Source organism: Salminus brasiliensis, chromosome 9 (genome assembly GCF_030463535.1).
Source record: "Salminus brasiliensis chromosome 9, fSalBra1.hap2, whole genome shotgun sequence".
Lineage (NCBI taxonomy): Eukaryota > Metazoa > Chordata > Actinopteri > Characiformes > Bryconidae > Salminus > Salminus brasiliensis.
The window spans coordinates 28,289,336-28,315,442 of NC_132886.1; the positions used below are offsets into that span (position 1 = coordinate 28,289,336).

At 42.5% G+C, this 26,107-nt stretch overlaps 1 protein-coding gene across 1 annotated transcript; it reads right to left on the minus strand.

Moving 5' to 3' along the window:
- Window positions 1-1,273: 1,273 nt before the first annotated feature.
- Window positions 1,274-24,919, minus strand: emilin2a (elastin microfibril interfacer 2a). Its single transcript, XM_072688121.1, has 9 exons — window positions 24,600-24,919; window positions 21,816-21,935; window positions 16,803-16,999; window positions 14,567-16,468; window positions 7,225-7,536; window positions 5,995-6,042; window positions 5,837-5,884; window positions 4,987-5,127; window positions 1,274-4,178 (listed from the first exon to the last, which is right to left on the minus strand). Exons 1-9 carry the CDS (start codon window positions 24,686-24,688, stop codon window positions 3,850-3,852), a joined length of 3,186 nt encoding a protein of 1,061 aa, XP_072544222.1. The 5' UTR covers window positions 24,689-24,919; the 3' UTR covers window positions 1,274-3,849.
- Window positions 24,920-26,107: the final 1,188 nt, after the last annotated feature.

Sequence of the window (26,107 nt, forward strand, 5' to 3'; positions counted from 1 at the left end):
TTCTTTTGTAATGAAGGTTTTTGTTTTTTGAGAAATATAGAAAAAACATTTGGGCAATAGGTTTGGACACCCCTCTTCAGACAACACCAGTTCTATTTAAATTCTATGTTTAATGTGCTGGAAAAAAGTGCTTTAACCTTTGCAGAGTCAATTTATTGATGTATATTGTTTATGTTAATTTGTGCGAATGAAAAGTAATCTGGTGCTAAATGAACATTGTAGGGACTAATGGTGTAGTGGTCCGGTGGTCCTATAACAGGTCTGGTATACTTTATTGTTATTAGTTATAAGGTGGCTTCTCAAAAAAACATCTCTGGGTTACTGAATGGGAGCACTGGCTTGGTAGAGCGCACAGGCCTGGGATACTTGGACGACCTTTCTGTGACAATTAAAGTTTCCAAAACACTCATGAACAATTTACCCACAATTCAAATATGTAATATGGAAAGTAATTGTTCTATGTTTCAAGATTAAAAAATTTGCAAACAGTATACATGATACATGATATAATTTCACTTTTTAAAAAATCATAAATTACATGTTATTGAAGTACTAAAGCTGTATGTGGTTTTTCTCACTTTACTTAAAGCCAGTAAAGCACTTTATAATGCTCTATGAGGCTTTATATAATACAATGACATTTCCTTTACATTTAAAAACTCGCTTTGCTTAAAGCCTGTTATGACCTTGTGTAATGCTTATGCAAGTGTTCTTTACTTTCCTAAATATTTCATTTGAGAAATCAAAGCTGTTATAATGCATTATAACTTGTAACAGTGACGTATACCAAACTCCGACTGAAAAGAGTTCACTGTTACAAGTTATAATGCATTATAACACAGCAATGTTTTTTCCAATGTTGTATGTTTCTGTATGTGCTTATGAGTAATTATACAAGCTAATGCCAGTCATTATGAGGTGCTATGTGTGCCATATGATTCATTATATAACCATTCATAATGCATTATAAGTACTGGCTTCATAGGAAGTGTTGTCACACTGAATGTCTGCCACATGTGTGGTCTGAAAAACAGAACAGACAGTAGAGAGTAGTGGAGGGTAAATCAGCTCCCAACCCACCCCCCACTTTCACACCTCCAAACAATCCAGTGACCGAGTGAACGGTGGACCTCATGCAGGGCTGACTGTTGTTGGTGATTTACACCCCAATCACCAGACTTGGGATTGGGATTGGTTTGGTTTGGTTTTATTAGATGCTGTATCAGTGCTGTGTGTGTGTGCTACAGGTATCTGCGAGGTACAGTAAAATGAATACAATCAAACATTTCTTTTATTTGCGTGCCTCACCAAGCAGTGCAAGAACAAGTGTTGCAATAAATAACATGAAATATATCCAGGGCAAAGGCAGTAGGCTTTCCTCTGGGGAGAAACAGGGAAATTTCACACACAGCCTCTGTGAAAATGACCAGCGCTCTGTCTGGTGTTCATCGTCCACTGCTTCAACAAGCTAATTCGTATACCCTCCAGACTGACCGCTTCCAGCTCACTGCTCGAATCTATCTCTGAATTACTTCAAGCTGGGTTTGCTGTAGATGTTAAATAACAATACTAATATCCCAAAGTTGGAGATTTTTTTTTGGTGCATTTTTAGTAGCACGCCTGACGTAACTGTCCTTCCCATCGTTAGCCAAAATAGTACGACTGTTCCCTCCATTGTTTGAAAACAATGCCGCTGTAAACAACTCCCTAAAGGCTTACACATCTGGTTCTTCGTGTTCTGTCTAGGGAGTCTCTCCTCATGAGCACTTTCCCTTCAGTAACGGGAGTAGCTACTTTATGCTTTGGGTGTCACTTTGGGTGTTCTGTGATTTAAGACTGTGGCTTTATGTGGGTGTTGCTGTTCATATTAAAATATGACTGACTATAAAAGCAATAACCATTCATATAAAACTCTATTACTTTATTACAATCCCGCTAACTCATTTCTACTGAAATTATTCTCTACAATCTGAACTCAAAGTCTGACTAAACTAAATCGTTGTTGTTTTTCATCAACATCTAAATGGACTTTTTACATGTAAAGATATAAACTGAATAAAGAATTTACACAATAATAACATCAACATGTGGATTACTACTAAATATCTTCCAGTGCTTATTATAAAACAAGCATGCAGCGTTTGCTAGGGCCGCGCAAAACTGATACGGCACCGAAGACGCAGCTATACACGGTCCTATAAGAATATTATAACCACCTACCTAATAGTGGGAATATCCGCCCTGGGCTCAGATGACACTGTTAGTATTAGGTTACTGAAGGCGCTCATTATAGAGGTGCTCTGCTCCACTGTGGCGAGCTGATTGCTCTGTACCACTCGCCAGAGTCCTCGTCGTTGGGAGGCGTTCAGTGTGTGATCTCAGTACACCTTCACGACAGCGGCTCTAGAACATCTCAAGAAATTTGCGACTTCTGAGATGCTAGCACCCTTCACTTGGTGTAGCCAATCGTGTCCTTTGCCCATGAGGATCATTTTGGACTGCAACAACTGACTGCTGTGCTCGCTTATATATACATACGTGGTCATAATACTCTGATCTGACTGTGACAGTGGATGAAGGGTGGAGCATCTGGGAAACCGCTAACTTCATGGGATGTTCTAGAGCTGCTGCAGAAGTGGAGGTGTATTGAGAATGGATTTCTCTGCTTCCCAACAGCATAATATCAGCACATATCAGTATTGCAAAGCCCAATACTGCGATAACTAACAAACGTAATATTGTGAAGCCCAAGTGTCTGGCAGTCTCAAATTCTTAAGAGTCTGGCACAAAATCTAATGAAAGCAGAAAGGTGTTGTCTGAAACCAGCGGAACAGAAAGATGACTAGTTCTGAAATCAATGCCCTGTACTACATTCCTAGGAAAAATCACTGGATTTTCCATTCCACCCATCACCATTCTGATGCATTGTTCAAATCTGCTAACTTGGTAGACATTGCCATTTGGGACACCTAGATCTATTATAAAAACAGGCTAAGTCTAAGTCTAAAAATATTGCCCAGCATTAATTTTCTGCCGTCTCGGTCCCCAATGATTGCCACTTTTGATATGATTTGTAGACTACGGCTAATGATAAGTATCATCAGATCTAGATAATTCGCTTCAATTGGTAAAGGACATGCTGTTCAAGCCCAAAGTTTGCCTGTATCAGAGACCGCAAATGTTACGTTAGTTTAGCAGAGATTACTTGAGACGCAATTGGATACAAGATTCCGTTATGTTAGCTACTTACATTCGCCTTGTAGCTTCAGTGAAGGCACTTTAAAACTTCAGCAAACACATCATGGCAAAAAGTATGTGGACACCCGAAAACTGATTAACATGGAGTTTGCCCCTTTTAGTTTTAGCATTTGCGTGTGTGCATCTTCTTTGCCATGCTAAGTTGCTCCATTAGGCTCCCGATGAAACGTTCTTGTGCTTGCAGAGGAAGTTTGGAACTCAGTAGAGTGTGCTAAGAAACTGAGGACAGTGCACTTATGCACTCCTCATTTTGTTTTTGTCACCTTTTGTGACCTACCACTTTGCGGTTCTTGCTCCTAGATGAGCACTTGCAGTTGACCAGGACAGACTGGGGGAGCTGACATTTGAGCAAACAAACAAACCAAAAAAAATTAGCCAAGCTAATTTGGAAAATTTGGAAAGTGTCCACATATTTTTGGCCATGTAATGTATCATGTACGTCCGAAATACGGGTAAAGGCTTAATTCAATTTTTCACCAATCTGTAACTTTGAGAGTCTTTGAAATGTCTGAGCGCTGTTCTTCTTGCACTGTGTTAGTGTCAACAGTCCTTCAGCAACCTCCTCCCCTCCCCATCTCCTCTCTCTGGAGGCTATCTCCAGGCTTGAGGTGAATAGAGGAAGACGGCACTGAATGTGGAAAGGATTTCTTTGGCTTCGGAGACGGCCAGTGCTCCCGCCGTCCGCACCAGTGCCACTCGGTCGCCTGCCCTCAGCGGGAGGATGAGGCTGAAGGAGGCGGAGCCTCCACACGTACATGGCTGTGGAGCGAGGTGTCCGCTCGGCCCGGAGTAGCCCGCTGTGTCCAGCTTCTGGATGCTGCGGTTGGATACGGAGAGCACTGCCTCCACCCGCTCACGTCGCGCAGCTGTCAGGACTGCAGTGACCAGATAGCGTCCATCTACAGGCGCAGTGAAGACTCCTGCAGGGTGGAAAATGTGGGGAGAAATCAGCTGCCAACTAGGACATAGGTTAGAGAGAAGCTCCGTTGTTCTACATTTATGAAGTGATGAGGTATAGGAGGAAGACCATGCTCGAAACTCTTCCTCAGTTCTATCCTGCTTCCTGTGATTACATCTTCACAACCTATTTCCTCCCAATATCCTGTTTCTCCTGACCTCTACCCCCATCTCCTATGGTGCAGTTAAAAGGACCTCTCTGATCCCATGTGTACACGGCAGACCAAGCCAGCAAACAATATACCAAGTTAATGGTGACTCTATCAGCGATTTCTATACAAGGAACGCTTCTGACTGGTGTCTATTGTCTTGCAGTAAGCAATATCACTGCAACACCCCAGTGAATATATGTATAAACAGCTGGTGAAGACCCGACTGCAAGGGGGCAGTCCTGGAGGGTCAGATTCCCTGCTCTCTAGTGTAAAGCAAAGGCTCAGACTTCAACCACAGAGAGGGAGTGGGATCAAACTAGAGCTGGGAAATATGGGGATATTTCATTGTATCGTGATAACAGTAAGCTTTACTAAGCATATGGAGGAGACTGTTAGTACTTAATAAACATTGATCAGCTGCAGGCTTCATTACAGACAGTGTAATTAGACTGGTTTAATTAGATGAAGAGCAGCAGATGTTAAATAAAAATCTGTGATATTGCAAAAACAAAAAAAAAAAGTCCATATCGCCCAGCCCTAGATCAAACCTTTGGGTTCAAATTGCAGCAACAGATAGACCTTCTACAATGCAGAAGCACAAAGAGTAGTGGTGTTTTACCTGTTTGGGCGTCATAGTGTCCTCCGTCGTTGACCAGCACTCTGTTGAAGCGGATGATGCCAAAGTCCCCTGAGAACGCCTGCTGTGTGAGGCCGGCAGAGAAGGAGAAGGGCTCCACAAACAAGTCTCTCTCTGCTGCCACTGAAATTGAAAAGTGATGTTTAGGTAAAATTAAATAAATACAGTCATATCAGAATATTAAGACCACCCCTGGTTAGGAATGAACTCGCCCCATTCTGCTCATCAGCTCCACTCACCATATAGGAGCACTGTGTAATTCTAGAATTCCAGACTGTAGTCCATCTGTTTCCCCGCATACTTTCTTAGCCTCCGTTCACCCTGTTCTTCAATGGTCAGGACCCCACAGTGGGTCATTCTCAGCAGTGCTGCTGCTGGAGTTTTTAAACACTGTGTCCACTCATTGTCCACTTTTTTAGACACGCCTACCTAGTTGATCCACCCTGTAGATGTAAAGTCAGGGACAGAAGCTCTGTATCTGTTGCTGCGCGGTTTGACTGACAGAGGACACAGGAGTTGGTGGACTATTCTCAGTCCAGCAGTGACACTGAGGTGTTTAATAACTCCAGCAGCACTGCTGTATCTGATCCACTCGCACCACCGCAACACACACTACTGACACACCACCATCTGTGATGGTCAGTCCCTGCGGCGTCCTGACCACTGAAGAACAGGATGAACAGAGGCTAACAAAGTATGCAGAGAATCACATAGACTACAGTCTATAGTCTATATGCTCCTATATGGTGAGTGGAGCTGACAGATTGTAATCTATCATATATGTTGTAAGATTCTCATTCATTTTTTACTTAATAATTCACTTCAAATGTACCTGGTTTGGCGACCAGTCTTTGTGCAGGATTCCATGCGGCTTGAGAAACTAATGGGAAAATATACAATAAAAATCCATTATAAAACACATTTTTAGGAGCACATATCAAATCTGGAAACCACAGATAACAGGAAAACTTGGGGAAAAAAATCTTCTACCTGCAATTGGATTCGGTTTATATGCCACAGGGCGGACGGGGGGATAGCCTGTCATGGGTAGAGATGTCAGGATATAATTATTCTGCTGCTTACAAGGAATACCTTAGCGAAAGGCAACTTGTACAGCTGTCCTCTTACTGTAAATATAGTTGATCACACAAGCCTGAGGTGTAGTGTTCAAAGTTAGCTTCCCTTGTTTTGCACTAGGTCTGCGAAGCTACCGCCAGTTACCGCCTGAACTATCACACACTTGCCTTAAATCATCCTGAGACTTTGAGATGAAAAATTGTCCCAGTCTATCTGTCATTACTTAATTATTAGACCTGATGTGTGTGTGTGATTATTCAGGCATATGTCTACATTAGCTTCTTAGCTCCACTGCAAAGCTAAAGGAGCAAACTCTGAACGGTAAGCTTGTATTGTGTCTTATACACAAACGTTTGTATATTTACTTGTATCGTGGCATGCAAAAGTTTGAGCACCCCGGTCAAAATATGTCTTACTGAGAATTGTTAAGTGTATAAAAGACATCCTTATCTCTAAAAATATTTCTTTAATATTTTAAGCTCCTTTTTATTTCCCTGTCAAAATGGAAAGAAAAAGGGCCTGAAGCAAATGTCTGGGTACGCTGCATGGTCAGTACATGGTCAGTAACACCTCATTTGGCGTAGTATTACAGTTTATAAACTCTCTTTGTATCCAGGATCTTTCATTTCTTGTTTGAGGGAGTTTCATCCATTTTTTTTCTTGGGAAAAGCATCTAGTTTCTAATGTCTGAGACATCTTGTGTTTAGGTTGGGGAACTGCGAAGGCCATAAGGTAGTATTGTGGGTTTTTAGGATCACTACCATGCTGTGGAAGCCATCCCCATCTTCAGCGGTGTGATGTTTGCTGTCAGAATTCACTGCTGTTTAATTGAATCTATTCTTCCCGCTACCAGAGAGTACTGTGTGTATTTGTGCAACAATAGAACAGTGCACCACCAAACCAGAGTCTGCATTTCTAGCAATCCTACAACCAGTTCTCTCTTTATAGAGTCAGAGTATTTGTAAAGTTTTGAAATCCTGGGATTTCCAATCTTTGCATGGTGCTCCTTTCCCTTTTTTCACTCTAACAATTTCACTTAGTAACAAACATTTTGACCGGGTGCCCAAACCTTTGCATGCCACCATGCGTGTGTAGGTAACACTTAGGTAACATTTTGTAGCAGAAATCTATGTAATCCTTCACCTGGTGCACCAGCAAATCCCTTCGCCGGGTTCCCGGCGTCCTCAGATCCACGCTCCCGGCGGACGCTCGTTCTGCTGTTGTAGCCCGGGGGTCCGGCCTCCCCAGCCTCCAGCAGTGGCTGATGCAGGCTTGGGCGGCTAGGCTGTTGCGGGACATGAGGCTTATGAGGGCGGGTGGGACGAGCTGTTACTGCCACTGTCCTGTGAGTTATTATCAGAGGGATGTGGATTTGAGGGATATGCACATTCCGGGACTGGGTAGAAGTTCCAGAGTCCGGAACAGCAGCAGGTCTCTCCTGTTTCGCTGGCAATCCTGATGTAAGAAGTAGAGAGAGAGACAGACAGAAAGAGAGTTTGGAAGAGAGACTTGGTTCTGCTTGTGGAAAAAAGGCTGGCAGATCAAGCAGTTATGCAGAGAGTGCAAGGGAAGCAAGTGGATAAATCAGATGTCATCACAGACTTAAAAACATGAAAGTAATGGAAAAAGTGAGTAATCTCACAAGTGCATGCTTCTCCCATAAACCCTTATTTAAGTATTCAACCCACACTATAACTCCCTTCCTCCCAAATGCTCCAACCTGCTTATATTGTGAAGCCTCGCTACTCTAATGAATGTGCTTTAGGCTAGAGCCTTAGGCTTGCACTCAAATGGGCTACCATGTGTGTGTTCTTTCACACAGAGGCCGTGAGCATGACCTATGTCTTCTCTAACGGGTTAACACATTAAGGAGCTATATCACGAAGCAGGCGTTCGTGATTCTAGCCTGTTCAATAGGAAAACAGCCCAAATTAGTGCAGGTGTCGCCGCACAGTAGAACAGTGCACCACCTCTCCAGAGTCTGCTAACTCTTTGATTTGAATGTCTGGCCTTTATTGCAATCCCACTAGCAGTTTTCTCTGAAGGTTGACCTTTCAACTTGACCTTTCCCAACTCCACGTTTCCTGTTAACTGCCATTTCTTAAACTTTTTACGAATTAGGGATCAATTGTTTGAATTTTATTTAGCTGCGTAGAGGAGCCTGTGGCTGCTGAGTGTTGTGGCAGGATTGGAGGAGTCTGAGTATTTATAAAGCTTATAAACAGATAGGCAGACTGCAAGGAAAGCAAGTGGATATATGAGATGGCGTCACAGACTGCCACAACATAAAAGTAATGAAAAAAAATCTCACAAGTGCCCTCATCTCCGTTTAAATCCTTTACAGCATAAAACTGCATTATCTGCCTTCTCTAAAGAATGAATACATCTAGGGTATATTTCACAAAGTAGGATTCCTCAGTTAAGCTAGGTACTTCTAGCCTGTCCAATAGGAGAATAGCTGAGGGACACTGCTATTGGACAGTCCCCACCTTCAGTCTTTACTTATCTGTCTAAGTGAGAACTCCTGTTTTGTGAAATACCCTCCAAAGTTTTCTAGAGGTCCAGACAGTTGCTGCTAGAAGTCTCACAATTAGTGAAATGCAGTGCAGTGAATGTGTCTGCAGTGATTTTTTTTCCTAAATACACCAGTCAGTCAAAGCTTTAGTCTTGACTACAGCTCACACAGAGGCACATGGGAGACTCCAAGGTCAACTGGAAGAAGGTTCTTGGATGGAAAATGGAGCTTTTTGATCATCGGACTAGACACCAAACACCCCATCCCAACCCCCACCATGAAGCGTGGTGGTCGCAGCATCAATTTTACTCCTTCAGAGTAGTCCTAGGCATCTTGTTGGCCTCCCTAACTAGTCTCCTTCTTGCATGGTCACTCAGTTTGTGAGGACGGCCCGCTCTACGCTGATTCATATGTGTTCCATATTTCTATTATTTCTTAAATATGGATTTAAATTATTTCCAGGACGTGTTCAGGGACTTTTCTTGACTTAACCAGAGTTCTTAGTGTCCTTTGGTCTTCATGGTGTATTTGTAGCCAGTAATACTGATTAACCAGTGTCTGGACCTTCCAGACAGGTGTCCCTGCACTTAGCTGATCTCCATTTGACTAATTACATTTAAAATCACAAATCCTTGGCGGACACAATAATGTCCCTGTCTTTGTTCATTGAGCTTCATTTTTTGCGTTGTTTTTTCCCCCCACTTTCGGGAGCATTTATCTCTCTCCGCAGCGCTCACTTCCTTCTGCCTCCCTTCAGTAGAACAGCGACAAATCACTGTGGAGAGTGATAAACCTGTCAGGAAGGCAAAAACTTGCTCGATAAACACTGTGTTTATTATAGCAACGATGAGAACTGGTAACCCGTGGATCGCTTTATTCCAGAGGAGAATTCGCTACTGTTACCAATAGGGGGAATAAAGGTCTATGATGGACTTCTTTAAGCTTGACATTAAAATTTAACCTTGAGTTTCCAACAGCTACACATCTACAACAGCACAAAACAGACCACAAACCTCTAATATTCCACTTTTATTACAAACTACACCGGCCTAACTTGAATATCTGATAAGCTCCACCAAAATATGTCACTATACAAACACAACCTCGACTAATTAACCACACACATGCATGGTATATGGTCTAAAAAGACTATACAGTAGATCTAGATGTGAGACCTGCTCTCTGGTAGAGAAGATAAAGGACAAGCTTGTCCAGAAAAAGGGTATCAGCACACCAGTCCGCCAATACTAGATTGGAAGGAGGGGCTTCAGGTTTCATGTTCCTCCTCCCACAATTTTTTCAGTTCACTTTTTTGATCACTTTAGAGCTGGGCAATATGACAATATTTTATCGTATCGTGATTAAGTTTGTGATCATGATACACAATATGATTTCCTAAGCATATGTAGGAGACTGTTAGTGCTTAATAAACTGATCAGCTGCAGGTTTCATTACTAACAGTGTAATTAGACTGGTTTAATTAGATGAAGTGCAGCAGATGTTGAATAAAAATCAGTATCTGAACAGTAGTTTATAAGAATATGTCGCTATTGATGTTTTTAGTCTGTGATTCCATGTATCGTGATAAATACTGTGTGAAAAGTGTCTTTAAATATCGTGATGTAGTAATTTCACCATATCGCCCAGCTCTACGCCACTTATTGTGACGCCCTCTAACTGAGCATATTATACTACTGATTTTATGTTTATTATCGCTGTGGTTCCAATGATTCTTAGTGTGGTGTGCTTGTTCGGCAGGAGAAATCAAACCCCAGGATGCCCCTGGGAAGGTGGTGGTGTCGCCCACTACACTAAAGCAACCCTTGTAGCATCTGCCTTTTAGCATGATCTACACTGTGCAGAAAAATATAGCAGAATGGTGGAACCCTAGCTGTCTTGGTCCTTAAACTAAAGACCCTTGAAGAACGTATTTGGGCTGATCGGCTCCATTTAAGGGCACGGGAAGCTGTTTATGTCAAGTATGGTTATGCCTTTTTCTTCATTCTTCTGGCTGTCCTGCACGGCTGAGGATGCTTCCTGAGCTGATTGGGCTTGAGCAGAGATAGGCACAGTGCATAAGTCAACACCCAACACCAAGGACTAGTGTGAGTAAAACAGCAAGGATCCCACAGGCCCTCCTAAGGGCCAACCGCCTTGTTCGGTAAGAACGCCAGCGTCATCCTCCTGTGTTTCACTGTTGCCCCAACACCGCCTCTCTCCGCAACATGCGCAGCCTCCCACGTACGGCCCATTTCCCACGAGATAATTGGCATCTAACTGCGTTTCCCCTGAGCCTGAGGAAATCACAGGCTTGTGGTGCAGCAGTCCCGGAGCTCGCCACTCACAGATGTGGCATCCTAACCATTGCTGAGTCACAGAGGTACTGACTTTGAAAGCACGCTGCAGACAATGGGGGCGACTCTGATGACTCTGATGCTGCGCTTGTTTACGGAGGAGCCGAGTCCCAAACCCTCAGCAGGAATTCCGCCTTCTACATGGTTTTGTATGAAGGGGGTGGGCGGGGGGGTTGTTTATAATGTTAGCAAGCAGGAGAAACGGGATTAAAATGGGTGTCATCGGAACATGCCAGAGGTGCATTTAGAGTTATTGGTTTGGGAGGCGAAATGGAATTGAGGGGAGTGGTGGTAATGGTGGTGGTGGAGGTTCTACACATGCACATAAAGTGTTATTAACGACTATGGTTCCGCACCCTGCCCTAATGGGCCGGTCCTCGGTCAGTAACCTCGCTCTCGGCATGATTCAATCTGGAAACTTCCAGATGGTTTTCAAGACCTTGACTCACAACTCTAACCTCCCGTTCCCCACCTTAAATCGATTTCTCTTTTGAAAAAAAAAACCCACTCATTCTCAAGCTGGTTGGCATGCCTCTGCACACACACACACACACACACACACACACACACAGTGGGAAAGAGGAAAAGGTTCTTCTAGTCAGATACCAATCAGCAGGAAGAGATCGACAGGAGAGAGGAGAGGAAGGGACGGGAAGATAAAGCTGGGGATGAAGGAGGGGAGGAGAAGCTAAACTATGCAGCACGGAGAGATCCATTTTTGGAGATATTCTGAGGAAGCAGAAATGCAAGGCTTTGATCAGAAATGTCAACGTTGCGTCAGCTCGCTCCTCCGAGATCATGGAAAAGGTTATGGATTCGAGTTCGGGTGTCAAGTGGCCATCTCCGAGCTGTGAAGCTTAGCCATTAGTCTGATTCGCCGGCCAAAAATGGGAGCCAACGTATGTGGTGAAGGACACCAACTCATAAAAAAAAAGCCTCAGAATTAATTTGTGCGACGAACTTCGAAAACAATGAAGCAATCAGTGAGGAGCTCCGACCACCAGTTATGAGAAAGCCTAACCGCATGCTTCACAGCAGATTGTCCTGTCTCCACACCAGAGCAGCTGCAGGAACTGCTTTCACAATTGCTCAACTCTGCACCCCTGGCTCGGGTTTGTGGCCAGAATGAATGAGCAACACTTCAGGCTTTTCAACAGCAAGCTCAGTTGTCTTGTTGGCTTCGGGGATTCATCTGTTATACCTTTTGTGGGGGCCTTGTGGAACTACAAGAGCCTTTGACAGTTTAGCACCCCACCCTGTTACCATAAAGTGTTCGAAATATTTTGTGGTATTGAAATAAAAGACAATATTTACTGTCCAGTAGATTCTTTACCCCAATTTTTCCCCCGTTGCCAAATTCGACCCACTCGCTAGGTGTCTCTCTGTCACAGGAGGCTAAAGACTGGGCCAATACTTAGATAGTTGTGCCACTTGGGAGCACGAAAGGGTGTGTTTATACTGGTCAGCTTTGGGTTCATTACAACGAACCCTTGTGCAATAGCTACGGTAGTGCCTGAGCAGGCGGGTCTCGGTCCATTCCTATGAACACAATACAAACCAAAGGCATCTAAAACGAACCAAAAGCAGGACGTGATGTCACAAGATGGTTGTGTGGGGCTGTGTCCCAAACACACTACACCACTAAACCTACTAGTCACCACTACAATTGCACTCATTAGTGTAGTTGACCTGTGTGACCTGTTGGGATTTAGCTACAGTAACTTTGAATTTTACAGCTTTAACGTACATCGTTCCGTGGCAATAATCAAGTTAACATGTACGTTATCAAAAATGTGTTTCATATTGATATCAAAACAACGTGATTTAATCCAGGTGATTTTTTTGCAATGGTCATTGCTTGGATCACGCAGGACTCGCAGACACACTTGCCTTGTTAAGAGCTCTGTGATACGTAACCTTTTTTCTCCTAATTTTGGTTAGATTGCAATTAAGTATGAACGCAAAGTAAACCAGGACTACAATGGAACATTGTATCATTTCCAGACCAAAGAAACCAAACTACAAGTATAAACACATCCTAAAACTGAAGGACAAAAATAAAATCAGCAAACTTTTCATTACTGTCCCAAAAACTATTTAAAAGTATCTATTTTTCCATCATTTGGACATAGCAGCTGTCTTATACTGTCCTTTACACCACAGCTTTACATAGCAGTCTTTCTGAAATTCTTCAAAACTACTTCTTGCCATTTTGGAGATATTTTTTTGGACGGCAGCATTTTAATCCAGCTGGCGCCTTGACCTCCTGTAAACATTTATTTTCTATACAGGGAATATACATGCTAGCATGTCTGTGTCTGAGAACAAAACTGATTTTGGAGTGCAGACCATGCATGCTGAGGGGACGGAGAGTACTCCGTATCCACCCCGGGCAGGAATGATGACATCAGCCTTTATAGGGAGCCTCCCAAGGAACGGAGGAATCAGCGTGCAGGCGTGACATCACGGACGGCTTATGGCCCAACATCTGCAGTGGGGTGTGGGAGGGAGGCCGCTTCACAGCGCTGCACCTCCAGGGGCCCAGTCACTGGCCCGGGCTCTTAATGAGGACCAGACCTCAGAGCAAAAACACACTGCAGTCGCTCCTTGTTGCAACGTTCCGCACAGTAAAAAAAACAACAAAACGTAAAGCATGACCAGCAAAAGACAATCTGAGGACCACACAACACACGAGTTTACAAAGTTCAGGCTGGAAGGAGGGACATCGGGCTTCTCGCTCAACAACCTATTGAGATTAGCACAGGTCAGCCTCAGTGAAATGTAGCCTGACATGTAGGCTGCAACGAAGCCCAGCCCCAGAGTTGCACAGGGTTCCCCCTCCTGATGTGTTTCTTTGTAAACATGAAATAAATGAAATCCATTCAGAAATGGCACCAAACCAAAGGTTTAGGTCAACCATACCACACTGTGCATGGATGGCCTATTAAGCGTTTGTTTATGAGAAGGTATAACTGTGTAACTATATATGGCTCCATTCCAATGCTCCTAACTCTTGTTTTGGTGTATCAATGGCAGACATGTGGGGCCCCCTGCCTTTTAGAAGCCCTGGGGCAGAAGGACTCATGAGTGTGCACATATCCTGTTACAGATACACTACGGAGTTTTACTGTTCAACTGGAAGATTAACTTCCACCACGTCTGGTTCTAAACTCATCTGAATCATCTGAATACTATCTGTTTTCTTCTTTCTGACCTCTCTCATGAGTATTAGTCACGATGATAAAAGTTAACTGTGGCCGAACAAACTGACTAAATGTTATCTATGGCAAATGTTCAATTTCCACTTCCCACTGCCAGCCTTGCCAAAGTCGTATAAATCATGCAACGTTGCCCAAGACATTTCATAATTTTTAGTTATGCAAATATAGTCTTAATGTTTAAGTCCGGGACACAACACAACAACCTGTAATCAGACTGGTTCCGTCCATGCTTGATGGAGAAAGGCCTAGTCCACTGAACTCGATCCCAGTTAACTGATGTGTACCCTTCCCGAAAATGTAAGGTGCACACAGGGAGGTTGTTCCAGTCTTAAGGTGCCGACGAGAAATTGAGTCTGGGTCTAAAAAATGGGATCTATATATGTGGCATGACTTACCTTGCTGTTTTGCGGTCTGATCCTTGAGCGTTGCAAGCTGCGTCTGAAAGCGGAGCAGGTTGGTATGGAGGGTGCCAATCTCACTAGAATGTGTCTGCAGAGTGGAGCTCATTTGTGCCAAGTCTCTCTCCAGCTCATCTTTCAAGCCCTGAATTTGATTCGTCTCACCATCCAGCTTCCCACACAACGTTTCCAGGGTAGCCACCCTGCCACTTACTGTGAAGACATCTTCAGCTATGCCTGCTGCGTTCTTCTTACCCAGGCTCAGCTCTGCAGTCACCTGGGCGCTAAGCTTGTCCAGCCTGTCTCGGAGCTCCTCGACCTGACTGGGACCACGAGCGACTGCAGGTAAACTTGTCGGCCTCTGGATCGATCCTACGTTTCCTGGCTGGCAGCAGCTAGAGTTCATGGCAAGGAGGTCTTGGCTAAACTTGCTAATGGAGTCTCCTAACCCTGTGACGGCTCCAGTGAGGCCATTCACATTGTCTGTTAGGGGTTTCAGCTTGTTGTGGAGGTCCTGCTTGCTGACACCGTTTTGCTGATTCTCCATGAACAAGCGCTCGAGCGTGCTCTCTAATTCAACAAGCTTTGCTGAATTGTGCTCAACATCAGTGTTCAGGACATCCAGGTTATTTCTACAGTGCCTCACGTCCTTAACAATACTCTCAAAACCTGCCTGTTTTTGAGGGTCAAAGGACTGGCTTGATTTGCAGTCTGCTGAGCAGATTTCCCCAATGGCACTCAGCTTGTCCTCCAACCCCTGAATGAGATACTTGTTGGAGTTGACCTGAGTTTGCAGACCTTCTACGGACTCACTGAACATTCCTGGGAAGGAGTTGTTGCTCATCTCAACGAGCATGACTGTGAACTGATCCTCCATAGAATTCAATTTCTCATCCAACAGCTGGCGAATCCTCGCCATCTCATCCGCAAGTTCCTTGGTTAACTTCTCATCCACGTAGAAGCAGTAAGCCTCCGCATTCTTCTCGGTCACGTTCATCCGGGCCTCCAGCTCATCAATGCGAGGTCCGAACATGTCTTCCAGCTGCAGCATGGACAAATGTTCCAGCTCGTTGTCCACACGAGCATTTAGGACTCGGTGAGCTTCTGCCACTCGCTGAAGTGCCTGCCGTACATCATTGTGATCGTCATCTTCTTTCAGCAGAGCAGTTTGCCTCTGAGTGCGCACCACTCCATCAGACATGGCCATATCCAGGTGCAACTCACGGATTTCTTTCCTGAGCTCTGACTCCTTGCTTTCTACAAGTTTAGTAAGGTTGTCAAGAGTTTTATCTTGGCCCTCTTCGCATGTTTTCTCAAGAGCCAGGATCCGGTCATCACATTCACTCTTCAACTTGGCTATCTGGTCCTCCATGTCCACAACCAGCTCCTTCTTTAGCTTTTCAAATTTGTTGTCCATATAAGTCTGGAGGATATCAATGTCTGAAGAGGCGCCAGGAGTGACCGCCGCACCTTGAGAGGCATCCATAAGCATTTGAATCTGCCCATTATGTCCTGTCACAGTGTCCCGCAGCTCCTCAATCACCTCTTCTTTGCTTTTCAGAGAATTTGACACTTCGTTGAGCCTGGCTAGAACTTCCTCCATGCCCCTTTCCCCATGGCTGAGACCCCTTGTGGCCTGGTGCCCATCCAGATGCGCTACACTCTCCTCGGTGCCTCCCGTTCTGGCACTGTCCGGGAGAGCCATGTTGTTGAGGAGAGTGGCCAGCATCTTGCTGGTGTCCTCCTGAAGGTCGGTCTTCAGATTTGCAGCCATGCTGGTCATGGCTGCCTGAAGGTCCAGCACTGTCTGTGAGAGACGCTGCACGTCTTCCTCAAGCTGACGTGTTTTCTCTGCCCCATGGTGGCTATAATATTGCCCTGTCTCTCTTCGCTCTGGCCCTATAATAGGACAAAATAACAAATGCATCCTTTTGAAAAGAATATGATTTATGAAAACTGTATTTATGTAGGATGAGCTGCATGACATCTAATAGGTGTACTAATTCTGGTGTGATTTAACGGACCCTTTAAGGGTGCTAGATTTGAATTTTTCACTCTGATAGCTGCAATATTTACATATTAGATTCATGATGGTGGCAAAATAATGTGTCCCAAAATAATAACTTCATATTAAGCCTTAATTGTTTTAAGGGCATCAGCACTACTATCAAGAATACATTTAAATCTAGACATAAAAAGACTCAATACTCAATACTCAAGAAGATTGTCCTACTTTGTGTATTTCGAGTGTATCCAGCGTGTCGAGGTTGAGGGTATGACTGAGGTTGATGCTGAACCACTGTTTGTCGGTTTGGAGTGCCTTTCAGTTCTTTGCAATCTGGACCTCGGTACCCCGGGCAGCACCTCCATTCAAGCTCAGTGACCGTCTTGTAGGAAATCCTATAAGTGGGTCGAAAATTGCCCCGATACCTGGAAAGCAAATAATTCATAAAAATGAACAAATGATTGACCTTCATAACAGAAATGTTATACAGACCCAAACACTGATCTCCTGCTGGGTGATTAGAGCCAGACATCCACACAGCGGTCAGCTCTCATCTACTTTAATATTTTATTTCAATTTGAAATTAAAAATAGCTCGTTAACCACGGATCAGCACAGATGTGACTACATGTCATATTCGCCGGGGCTTAGTCTACTTTATTTAGCTTAGACCTTCACTTTGAATATGCCTCATATATTTTCCATAATCATCCCATAGACCAGGCTTTAATACCTCAACACAGATCCAGTACTGTTTGGCCATATACACTATATTTCCAAATGTTTCTGGACACTTCTTGTAATGAACGCACTGCACCCATCTCTGACACAGATGTGCACATACACAGTTAGTCTTTTCCTTGTTGAGAAGTACTGCCAATAGAATAGGACTCTCTGGAGCAAATAAGCATGAACCTATTGGTCCCATGCCTAGGTTATCCCTATAGCAGTGAACTGTGGAGCAGTGGAAATGTGTTCTCTGGAATGATGGATGGTGCTCTCCATCCAATACCTTTGGGATGAGCTGGGGAGTTGGGGATGAGGTGGAGTGGTGATCATCCAACATCCTGACCTCACTAATGCTCTTGTTGCTGAATGCTTTCAAATCCTCACATCAACCACATTACATTATCTGGACAGTAGAGATCGTTACTCTACAAAGTTTGGCCAGTTTAGTTATACTGACTATAACTTACATTATTTTGTGTGGTCAGAGATGGTCAGGATGAAGTAATTATGTAGTAATAGTAATTAATTTGTCCTTACAATGTCACCCAACTCAAACTATATGCAGCAGTAAAACATTAGAAAACTCCTGGATATATTCTGGACACTGAAAAATCTCTGTTCTGCATTGTCCCTGTTTGACTAGTCTCATTCTTGGAACTTTTATCTGAAATCAGAGAAACTGAGAGACTTGAAGACCAAAAGTCATAGTTTTCCATTACTGTGTTTCTTTAAAACATCTTAAAGCTCTCCTCATGGGAGTCCAGTATGATTTATAGCCATCATCCAACACCTGGTTTGGTAAATCAGTGCTTAATGATGGTAAATCAGGTGAGCTGGTTATGGAACTGAACATATGCTGGCTGGGGGAAAAAAGGAAACAGTTCTTTTGTAGAGATCTTGGTGTATAGTTACTTTAACCAGATGTAAATATAGTTTTAGTAACTGTATTCAATTATATTCAAATGTATTACTGTCATAGGCAGAAGTATAAACACTTCAATACTAAAAACTGCTTAAGATGAACAAAATTACAAGAAATAATAGCATAAAATCTTTCATATTTATGAAAAACTCAATAAGACTAGCATTAGAAAGAGAAGAGCTTAGCTGGTTTAGAATTAGTTAAAGAGTTTATTAATAGTTTATTTAGTTTATTAATTAGTGAGCCCACATTCATTCATGGCCACTGACAGATGACATTTGCATTTTGAGTTAAGTGTCATTTCTGAGGAATTCTGTGGTCAATGCTGTTGTGCTAAAAGCACTAGATCCTTGAGGACCCTTTGGAGGAAACCTCTTAAGGTGCTTTAAGCTTCTTATAAGGAACATTTTCTCTTCTAAAAACCTTTTATTGAAGGTTCCTCCACAGTTTGAAACTGAAGAACCTCCAAAAAGGAGTTCCTCAAGGACACTTTTAACAGAGTAGACAACTCAGCAATTACAATTACCTTTCTTTTTTTGTTTGGTCATTTCCTTTTATAGGTGAATGGTGTGATCGTGTTGTGTGTTGCGCTAGTTTTCTGTCTTCTAAAGTAGCTAACGATAACCTTAAAAATGATTAATAAGGTACTATGCTATTGTAGTGATGACATGCTCTTGTTTACTTGTTTATATGGATTATTCAGTGTTTTTGATTTCCTTTAGGACTGTACTAGTACTATAACATCATCAGTACAGCCTATATGTTGTTGCAGTCCTTCGGTCCAAATGTAAACAAATCCTGTACCCGTGAAATATCTGTGGACTTCAGGGGATTTATAGTTTCTGACCTCTTCACAGTCCAAACACAGTTGGTAATATCCGAGTACGAGGTTGGCAGCAGCAGTCACCGCATTCCAACTAGTTGTGCTCAGGGTTTGGATCAATCTTCTCAATAAATTAAAATGTATCCAAAGAACAGTCCCTGGCATTTATCCAGTTGTATTGCTTTCAATGCTACCAAAGATTACAAACATATGTAAGTATGTTACTTTCAGTGCACCACGCACTATAACAGTTCAATGACAACAAAAATGGCGCTTCTGCGATGTCAAAGACAATAAACACAAGAGACAAAGACTAATACAGCCGAACCCCAGACTAGGTCTATAAATAGGTTCTAAATGATAATTCTTAACATATAAAATTGCAAAATTCACATCCTAAGGTGTCAGCAATATAACTTATCTTGTGGTTCGTTGTGTTTTTGTGTTATTACCCCCGCTCGCAAACCAGCATGTGGTTTTCTATTTTGCAGTTGGTGAATCACAGATTTTGGGTTTTCCAGGTTGATATGACATTTTGTGGCAGCTCAAATGGTCTAGGACCGTTTCTAACAGCCAAATGGGGTCTTATTGTGAAACATACCACCCTTTGTTAATAAGTTACAACATCAGCAACACTGAAAATGTTGACGTAAACAATATTGCAAAACCTCGGAATGTCACTTTAGGAACGTCATGTGTCATTGTGGGCCAAATCATAATTTCTGACCAACACCACATACTGTTTGTAATTAAATGATCATAACTTATTAACACATATCTAATAAAGATGATGGGTAGGATGCTCTCTGATGAGGAAGACAAGGTAAGATAAGTAACCAGCAAGAGGTTTAACCCTATGAATAACTTATTATTAAGGTGCTTATAACTGAATTAACAGCTGTTTATAATAGAAACTATATTCACGGCTAATAATACACTTTATAAAAGTAGCCTTAAGCTGCGGTCACACTGGGTGAGGCATGACTTGTGTACTTGTGAAATATCCAATTTTTCAATTTCTGTACATTTGCGTCCCAGGCCAACAGTGCTGCTTCTATGACTGTGTGACCAATGACTGTACTGTCTCTGCTCTGTCTAAGCCAACATGGAGGAAGCGCTGATTGCTGCATTTTTAAAACTGGAGATGTCATATTTTTAAGCAGATTACAAAAATACAACACAAGCGAGATGAGGCATGGTACACAGCTGGAAGGTAGTAAGTTGGGAAGTGGATTAGATGGTAATTATCTATCTATTATTGTAATGAAGTTCCAAACCACCATCTCTTATGACCAGATTGATAAAGTGAGTGACCAATAACATTGGCTGATATTTGTTTAAAATATCTATGAAATTATAAAGTAGTGACAATAAGTCAAAATCTGTAATACAGTAAGTGCAATACAGTGCCACTAATACTTCGTTATTTGGAGTATCTGAGGTTTATTATAATATGACATTTAAAATTGTCAAATATTTATATTATTTAATTTACAATTGTATGAGTAATATTGGTAAACAGAATTTTGACTCCTAAAATCGTTATCAGACACAACATTTCTATCAGTAAAGCCCTATCTATGGCAACTGAGGCAACAAGAATTTCCAATTTTTCCCCTATACTGCTATAAACCCTCCCGATGGTGTTGAAAATTCACACGCCTGCACATGGCTCTCCACATGTGCCAATAATCGAAGTGTAACGCAATAAACCTCATTGACACAAGGGTACTTTAAAGGGGAGGACAGATTACATAATTTCCTGTGGTGTGGAGGGGGCCTCGTCTGCGGGTGAAATTATTTATGAAAACAATCCCAATCCATGTTCTCATAGACATCCTCCCAGTTAATACCATGAGTCACTATGGGAACGCAAAGCTTTACAGCAACTGCGGGAGAAACTCCCACATCCTTACGCCAGTCATCTATTAGATCTGTGTAGTTTTTCCCTTCCTAAAGCCTGTGCGCTTATGCTACAGGTCTCTGAATTGAAAGTACCATGAGCTTATATTGAGGAGTCTGGATTTAGTGTAGGAATTACACAAGTCCTGTTAAAATGTCATAAAAATGTTTTTAATGAGATTTAACATCCAGATAAAATGTTCCCAGTTCAGAATTTTGCAGTCTCGTAACGTCTGCGTTTAGTAGCACTAATTAAAATGACTTGTGACCATTTAGCTCTTAGACGATATTAAAAATACGGCGTGCCAGAAATACAATTGTTAGAGCTCTGGATGAGGATAATAAATCTACACCGATAATGTGGAGCGTATGTTGTTGCCTGTCTTTTAGTGCCTTTAGGCCTTGTTCCGACTGAGGACAGCGGGCTATTTAAGCTGCAGAGAATGTCTAATTAAGCTTCACTCCACCCAACCCACACATGCATACACACACACACACACACATATACACCCAGACAAACACGAGTGTGAGTGTTCCTATCTTTATGGGGATTTTCAATGACTTATGCATGGTCTAAACATTTCTAGCTCTAAAAGAAACTCATCTCTAACATTAGCCAAAAGAAAACCATTGCATTTTTCCAGTCAAGCTGGGGGACTGGTCTCTAGTCTCCACAAAGGCCTAAACACATGACCACACACATACTCACCAACGCTGTCTAAATGTCTAAATGCCACACTGATCACTGTAGAGTAAACACTCCCCATGAAGGGATGCACAGCTTCCTTTTTCTGTTGACATTTGAGTTCTTGCGAGTTCACGAAGTCTGCGAACTGCAGCCCCTCCCGCTCTCCTGAGCTCCTTACCTCATCTGCTGTTGGCAGTCCGGCTGGTTCATGGGACAGGGAGCAGCCTCTGCGGGAACTTCCAAACCCGCCTGAACTGCGCAGCTCACATTCTTTTGGACGATAAACGCACACCAGTTCCTGGGAACAGAGTGAAATATGAAAGGAAAAGGCAAAGGATTAAATCAGAAACGACGTATGTGCTCACAAAAAGGGATTTTTTCCCCCAGTAAACTACATAGTCGTGGTCAGACGTTTACATACACTAATCATGGAGATGAACATCATCACAACAATTTCTTTGAACAACATACAACTTTAGCAGAAAGACAAATCATTTGGTGCAGAGGTTTTCAGAAAGTTCCATAGTGTTTTTAACCTGCCAAAGCTAAGCCCTCTCAACTTCCTGTTAGTGATCATGATTGACTACAGCTGGTAGCTTCTCTGTGCCCACATAAAAAAGGCTTTGTTTGACAGCACTCATTGGATTGACCAACACACAGCACTACAGGAAAGTCCAAGGAGCTCAGTAGAGATGGTAGATTCAGGAATGTGACTTGGGGCCATTTCTGAACAACTGCCGATTCCAAGACCATTGACTGTACGTAATTACACATCATCGTGAGGAACGGTTACCCCCAGCTGAGAGGCAATTGGTTCCACCAACCACCAAGGCAAAAGGCCTGCCATGAACTGGAGGCTGATGGAACTCCAGTGTCAGTGTCTGCAGTCAATCAGAATTTGGATCGCCATGAACTGAGAGGCTGCAGTCTAAGAAGGAACCCCCCGCTTCAAAACTGACACCTTCAGGCTAAAGTAAAGCTGGACCCTGAACACTTGGACAATGAAAATGCCTTCTGGAATAAAGTATTATGGTTAAATTAGACAAAGACTGAAAGGCGAGGCAACTGTTAAGCATGGTGGTGGTAGCTACATGCTCTGTAGCTTTCTTGGACTGCAGCCTCTCAGTCCTTGGCAGCCAAAGAAAGAACCCCCTGCTTCAAAATTGACACCTTTGAGCTTAAGTAAAGCTTGCAGCTGAACACTTGGACACTGAAAAAATCCTTCCTGAGGAAAGTCTTATGGTCAATGTTACCAGGGGTATGTTTAGAGGAGTAAATGTGAGGCATTCAACCTCAACACTGTACCGACTGTTAAGCATGGTGGTGGTAGCTACATGCTCTGGGGCTGTTTTGCTGCCACTAATGCTTGTTCTACAGCATAACCTCAGACCATCAGCTAGACGGTTAAAACTTTGGACACAATTGAGTATTCCAACAGCACAGTGACCCCAACACACACCAAAGGTGGTTGTGGAATGGATAAAGCGGGCTGACATTAATCTTTTGGAGAGGCCTTGCCAAATTCTTGACGTGAAATATGTAAATATTTGTGTATATAAATGTTAATGTAAATATTAAAATACTTTTGTTTTTTCACACTTCCATTTTCTTTCAAAGCTTCATAAGAAGTCCCCTGGGATGCTTTTCTAACAGGACTGAGGAAGTTCTTAAAGCTGAATGTAAAACACATGCTGACCATTTGTTGGAGTGGAAGACAAATATCTATTTTTTAAAAATATATATATTATTGGTTTTGAAGTAAATAAATTCATGTCAACCTTTATCAACTTCAAAATCCCTTCAATATGCATTTCCATAAGGAATATGGAAATGACCTTGGCACAGTACCAAAATATTATTTTGGAAGACTACAGGTCCGCTCCTTTTGTTTTTCATTAAAAAGCTCAAATACCAAAGATTTTTTTTTTGGATTTTATAAAAATATTTAATCAAGTTTACCTCAGTGTAAACACTAAAGCTACGCTAATGTATATTTAGCATACCTCTGTGGGAGCCAGCACTGCCTAATAGTGACTAGCTATAATCACACACAAAAACACGTTTACTCGGTTATAAAAGTTACTTTTATATACTTGTTAGATAATATGTTTAAAGTAAGTAAGTAACCTTAGAAGACCTTTTATTTTTACCCAAATATAGTGCTATATTTTGGCGCCATATTAAGCTAGCTACTGTGTGTACACCTAACACATATACGCCACATATATATATATATATATACACAAAAAAACTTATAGCAGTTTTTTTTTTTTTTGTTACAGTGTTAAAAATTCTTGAAAAATAGATAAACAGAAATGCCCCGAAATGACCTGGAATAAAACGTTTTTACATGTTTTTTTTTTTTTTCATGTATTCCAATACATATTAACGATTTAGATGTCAGGTCTCCAAACATTTGACAAACAACAGAAAATAGACAATAAACATATTTTAAAAATCCAATTTTTTTTTTAAACCACCAGCTTCAGCACATTTTAGCCCCCCACCACCCAACGCTTGCCCATTGCAACACCACCTCCAGTCTGATAACCGCGGATAAGGTGGACTGAAGCCCAGAGCACGTCTCTCCACTCTCCATTCCTGTAATAGCCTCCACTATCAGCAGGCCTGCCCCAACAGACACTTCAGCTTCACACCAGTACAGTCCAGCACTGGTGAGTAGTCACACATATCGATTAATCAGGCGATTCATCTTAGCGTTGAGCTTCAGCTGTAATCTCAAACCCCCCCCCCCCCCCCCTCTATTCAGCAGGAATAGCCCCGTCCTCGCCCGGGTGATAAGGATTATAAAGATGTCAGACTGGGGGTGACTCGCCTCTCACTCTCACCCTCAGAAGAAAGACAAAGACCCTCAGAAGTTTCTGACACAGCAACAACTTTAAAAAGCGTGGAGATCAAGTCTTTTGGATTTGGACTGGGCTGCTCCTCCAGCCGTACTCACTTGTTGCCGTGTCGGTGCTGCGAAGCTGCCGGACTTCCAGAAGAGCTCCACAGAAACGCAAGAGCTAACAGCAAAGCGCTCCGAGCCATCACTGACAACCACCCACTAACACACACAGCATAACCCTCACAAGCCAAAGCAGTGAGATGTCCGGCAGTCCGGCTGAGCTAAAGCTTCCCACAGCTCCGAGAAAACGCACTGACCATCCGAGCGACCTGTAGGAAGTTTGGTGAAGTGAAGTGAGGAAGAAAGTTTGGAGCTGCTCTCCAGGGGTCCCTCACTGACTGACTACTCCACAAAAAAAAGGAGAAGAATGGGGGCGGGACGAGGAGCTGACTGAAACACAAGAGTTAAGCCCCAAATGCCCCCCAAAGTGACTTTAAAGTGAAAAGCATTGAGAATTTGCCACCACTTCTGTTCTTCTGTGGCTCAGTATGGCTGGTTATGCTGTTGGTTATGAGCTCCAAACCCAATGATCAGTAGTTGATGTTCAGGAGGGCCAGTTAGCCACAAAGCACAGTTTGGTGATTTTCCTGCCCAGGTTCACCAAATCAACCCATCAATGGACTGAATTAAGTGTGTTTGAGCAGTAACATTAGCCAACTGTGCAGGACGCAGGGGGTTCGAGACCACAACTTCAGAAGAACCCTGTCCTAACTTGCAACCTTTAAATATGAAGGGGGGGGAGGGGGGGGGTATGGGGGCTTTGGGAGTTGCCAACTCCATGTCAACTCAAAGAACCAAAAACCATGTTAATGTATAATTGGTTCCTTGCCTGGTTTCAGTCGTTCTTCATCTTCAGTTGAGATATCGTATTGTGTACGGTTCGCGAATTATGACCATATTTGGACAGATAATTCTCCTGGTCCCGCTTGAATATTCGGTAAAAACAGCTTTTTATATTGTTCAAAGGTGATTTTATTCATCCTAACTTTTTGGAGCTCACAGAATACACTCATATATTATTTAATACTGTCTAATGGTGGTAGTTATACATGCAGCAACATTGTAAGCATGTGAATAACTAGAGCGCTAGCCAAGCTAAAGTACAGCCTCCACATGGTGGGGTTAGTTTTAACACAGTGTTACAAATGAAGCTCCTCGGAGAAACCATGCAAGAAGCCCGGTTCAACTCGGAAAAGTTTATTTTCCGGATGTTTTTGTCCACCAATTAATCAGAAGTGCACTACAGATGCATAAAAATATATGGTAATTTTATTTTGCCAATACAATCAATCATTTTATTTTGCTTTTGCATTTTATTTGTAGAAAACGTTTTTATTTGTAGCATAGATGTGTAGGTAAATTCTATAAATCATTGAGTTATTTTCTTATGATTTAATTAAAATGAATTTGATTTCAAAATAAAATAACAGGAAATTAAATCAAACTGTCCTGAACTGCGTTTTATGTAGTTTATTTCTAACTTTATTTTTACTTTATTTATCACTGCTTCATAGGCACAAAAAAATCAAACTGCATTGATTTTGTACATGATTTTTTGGGAT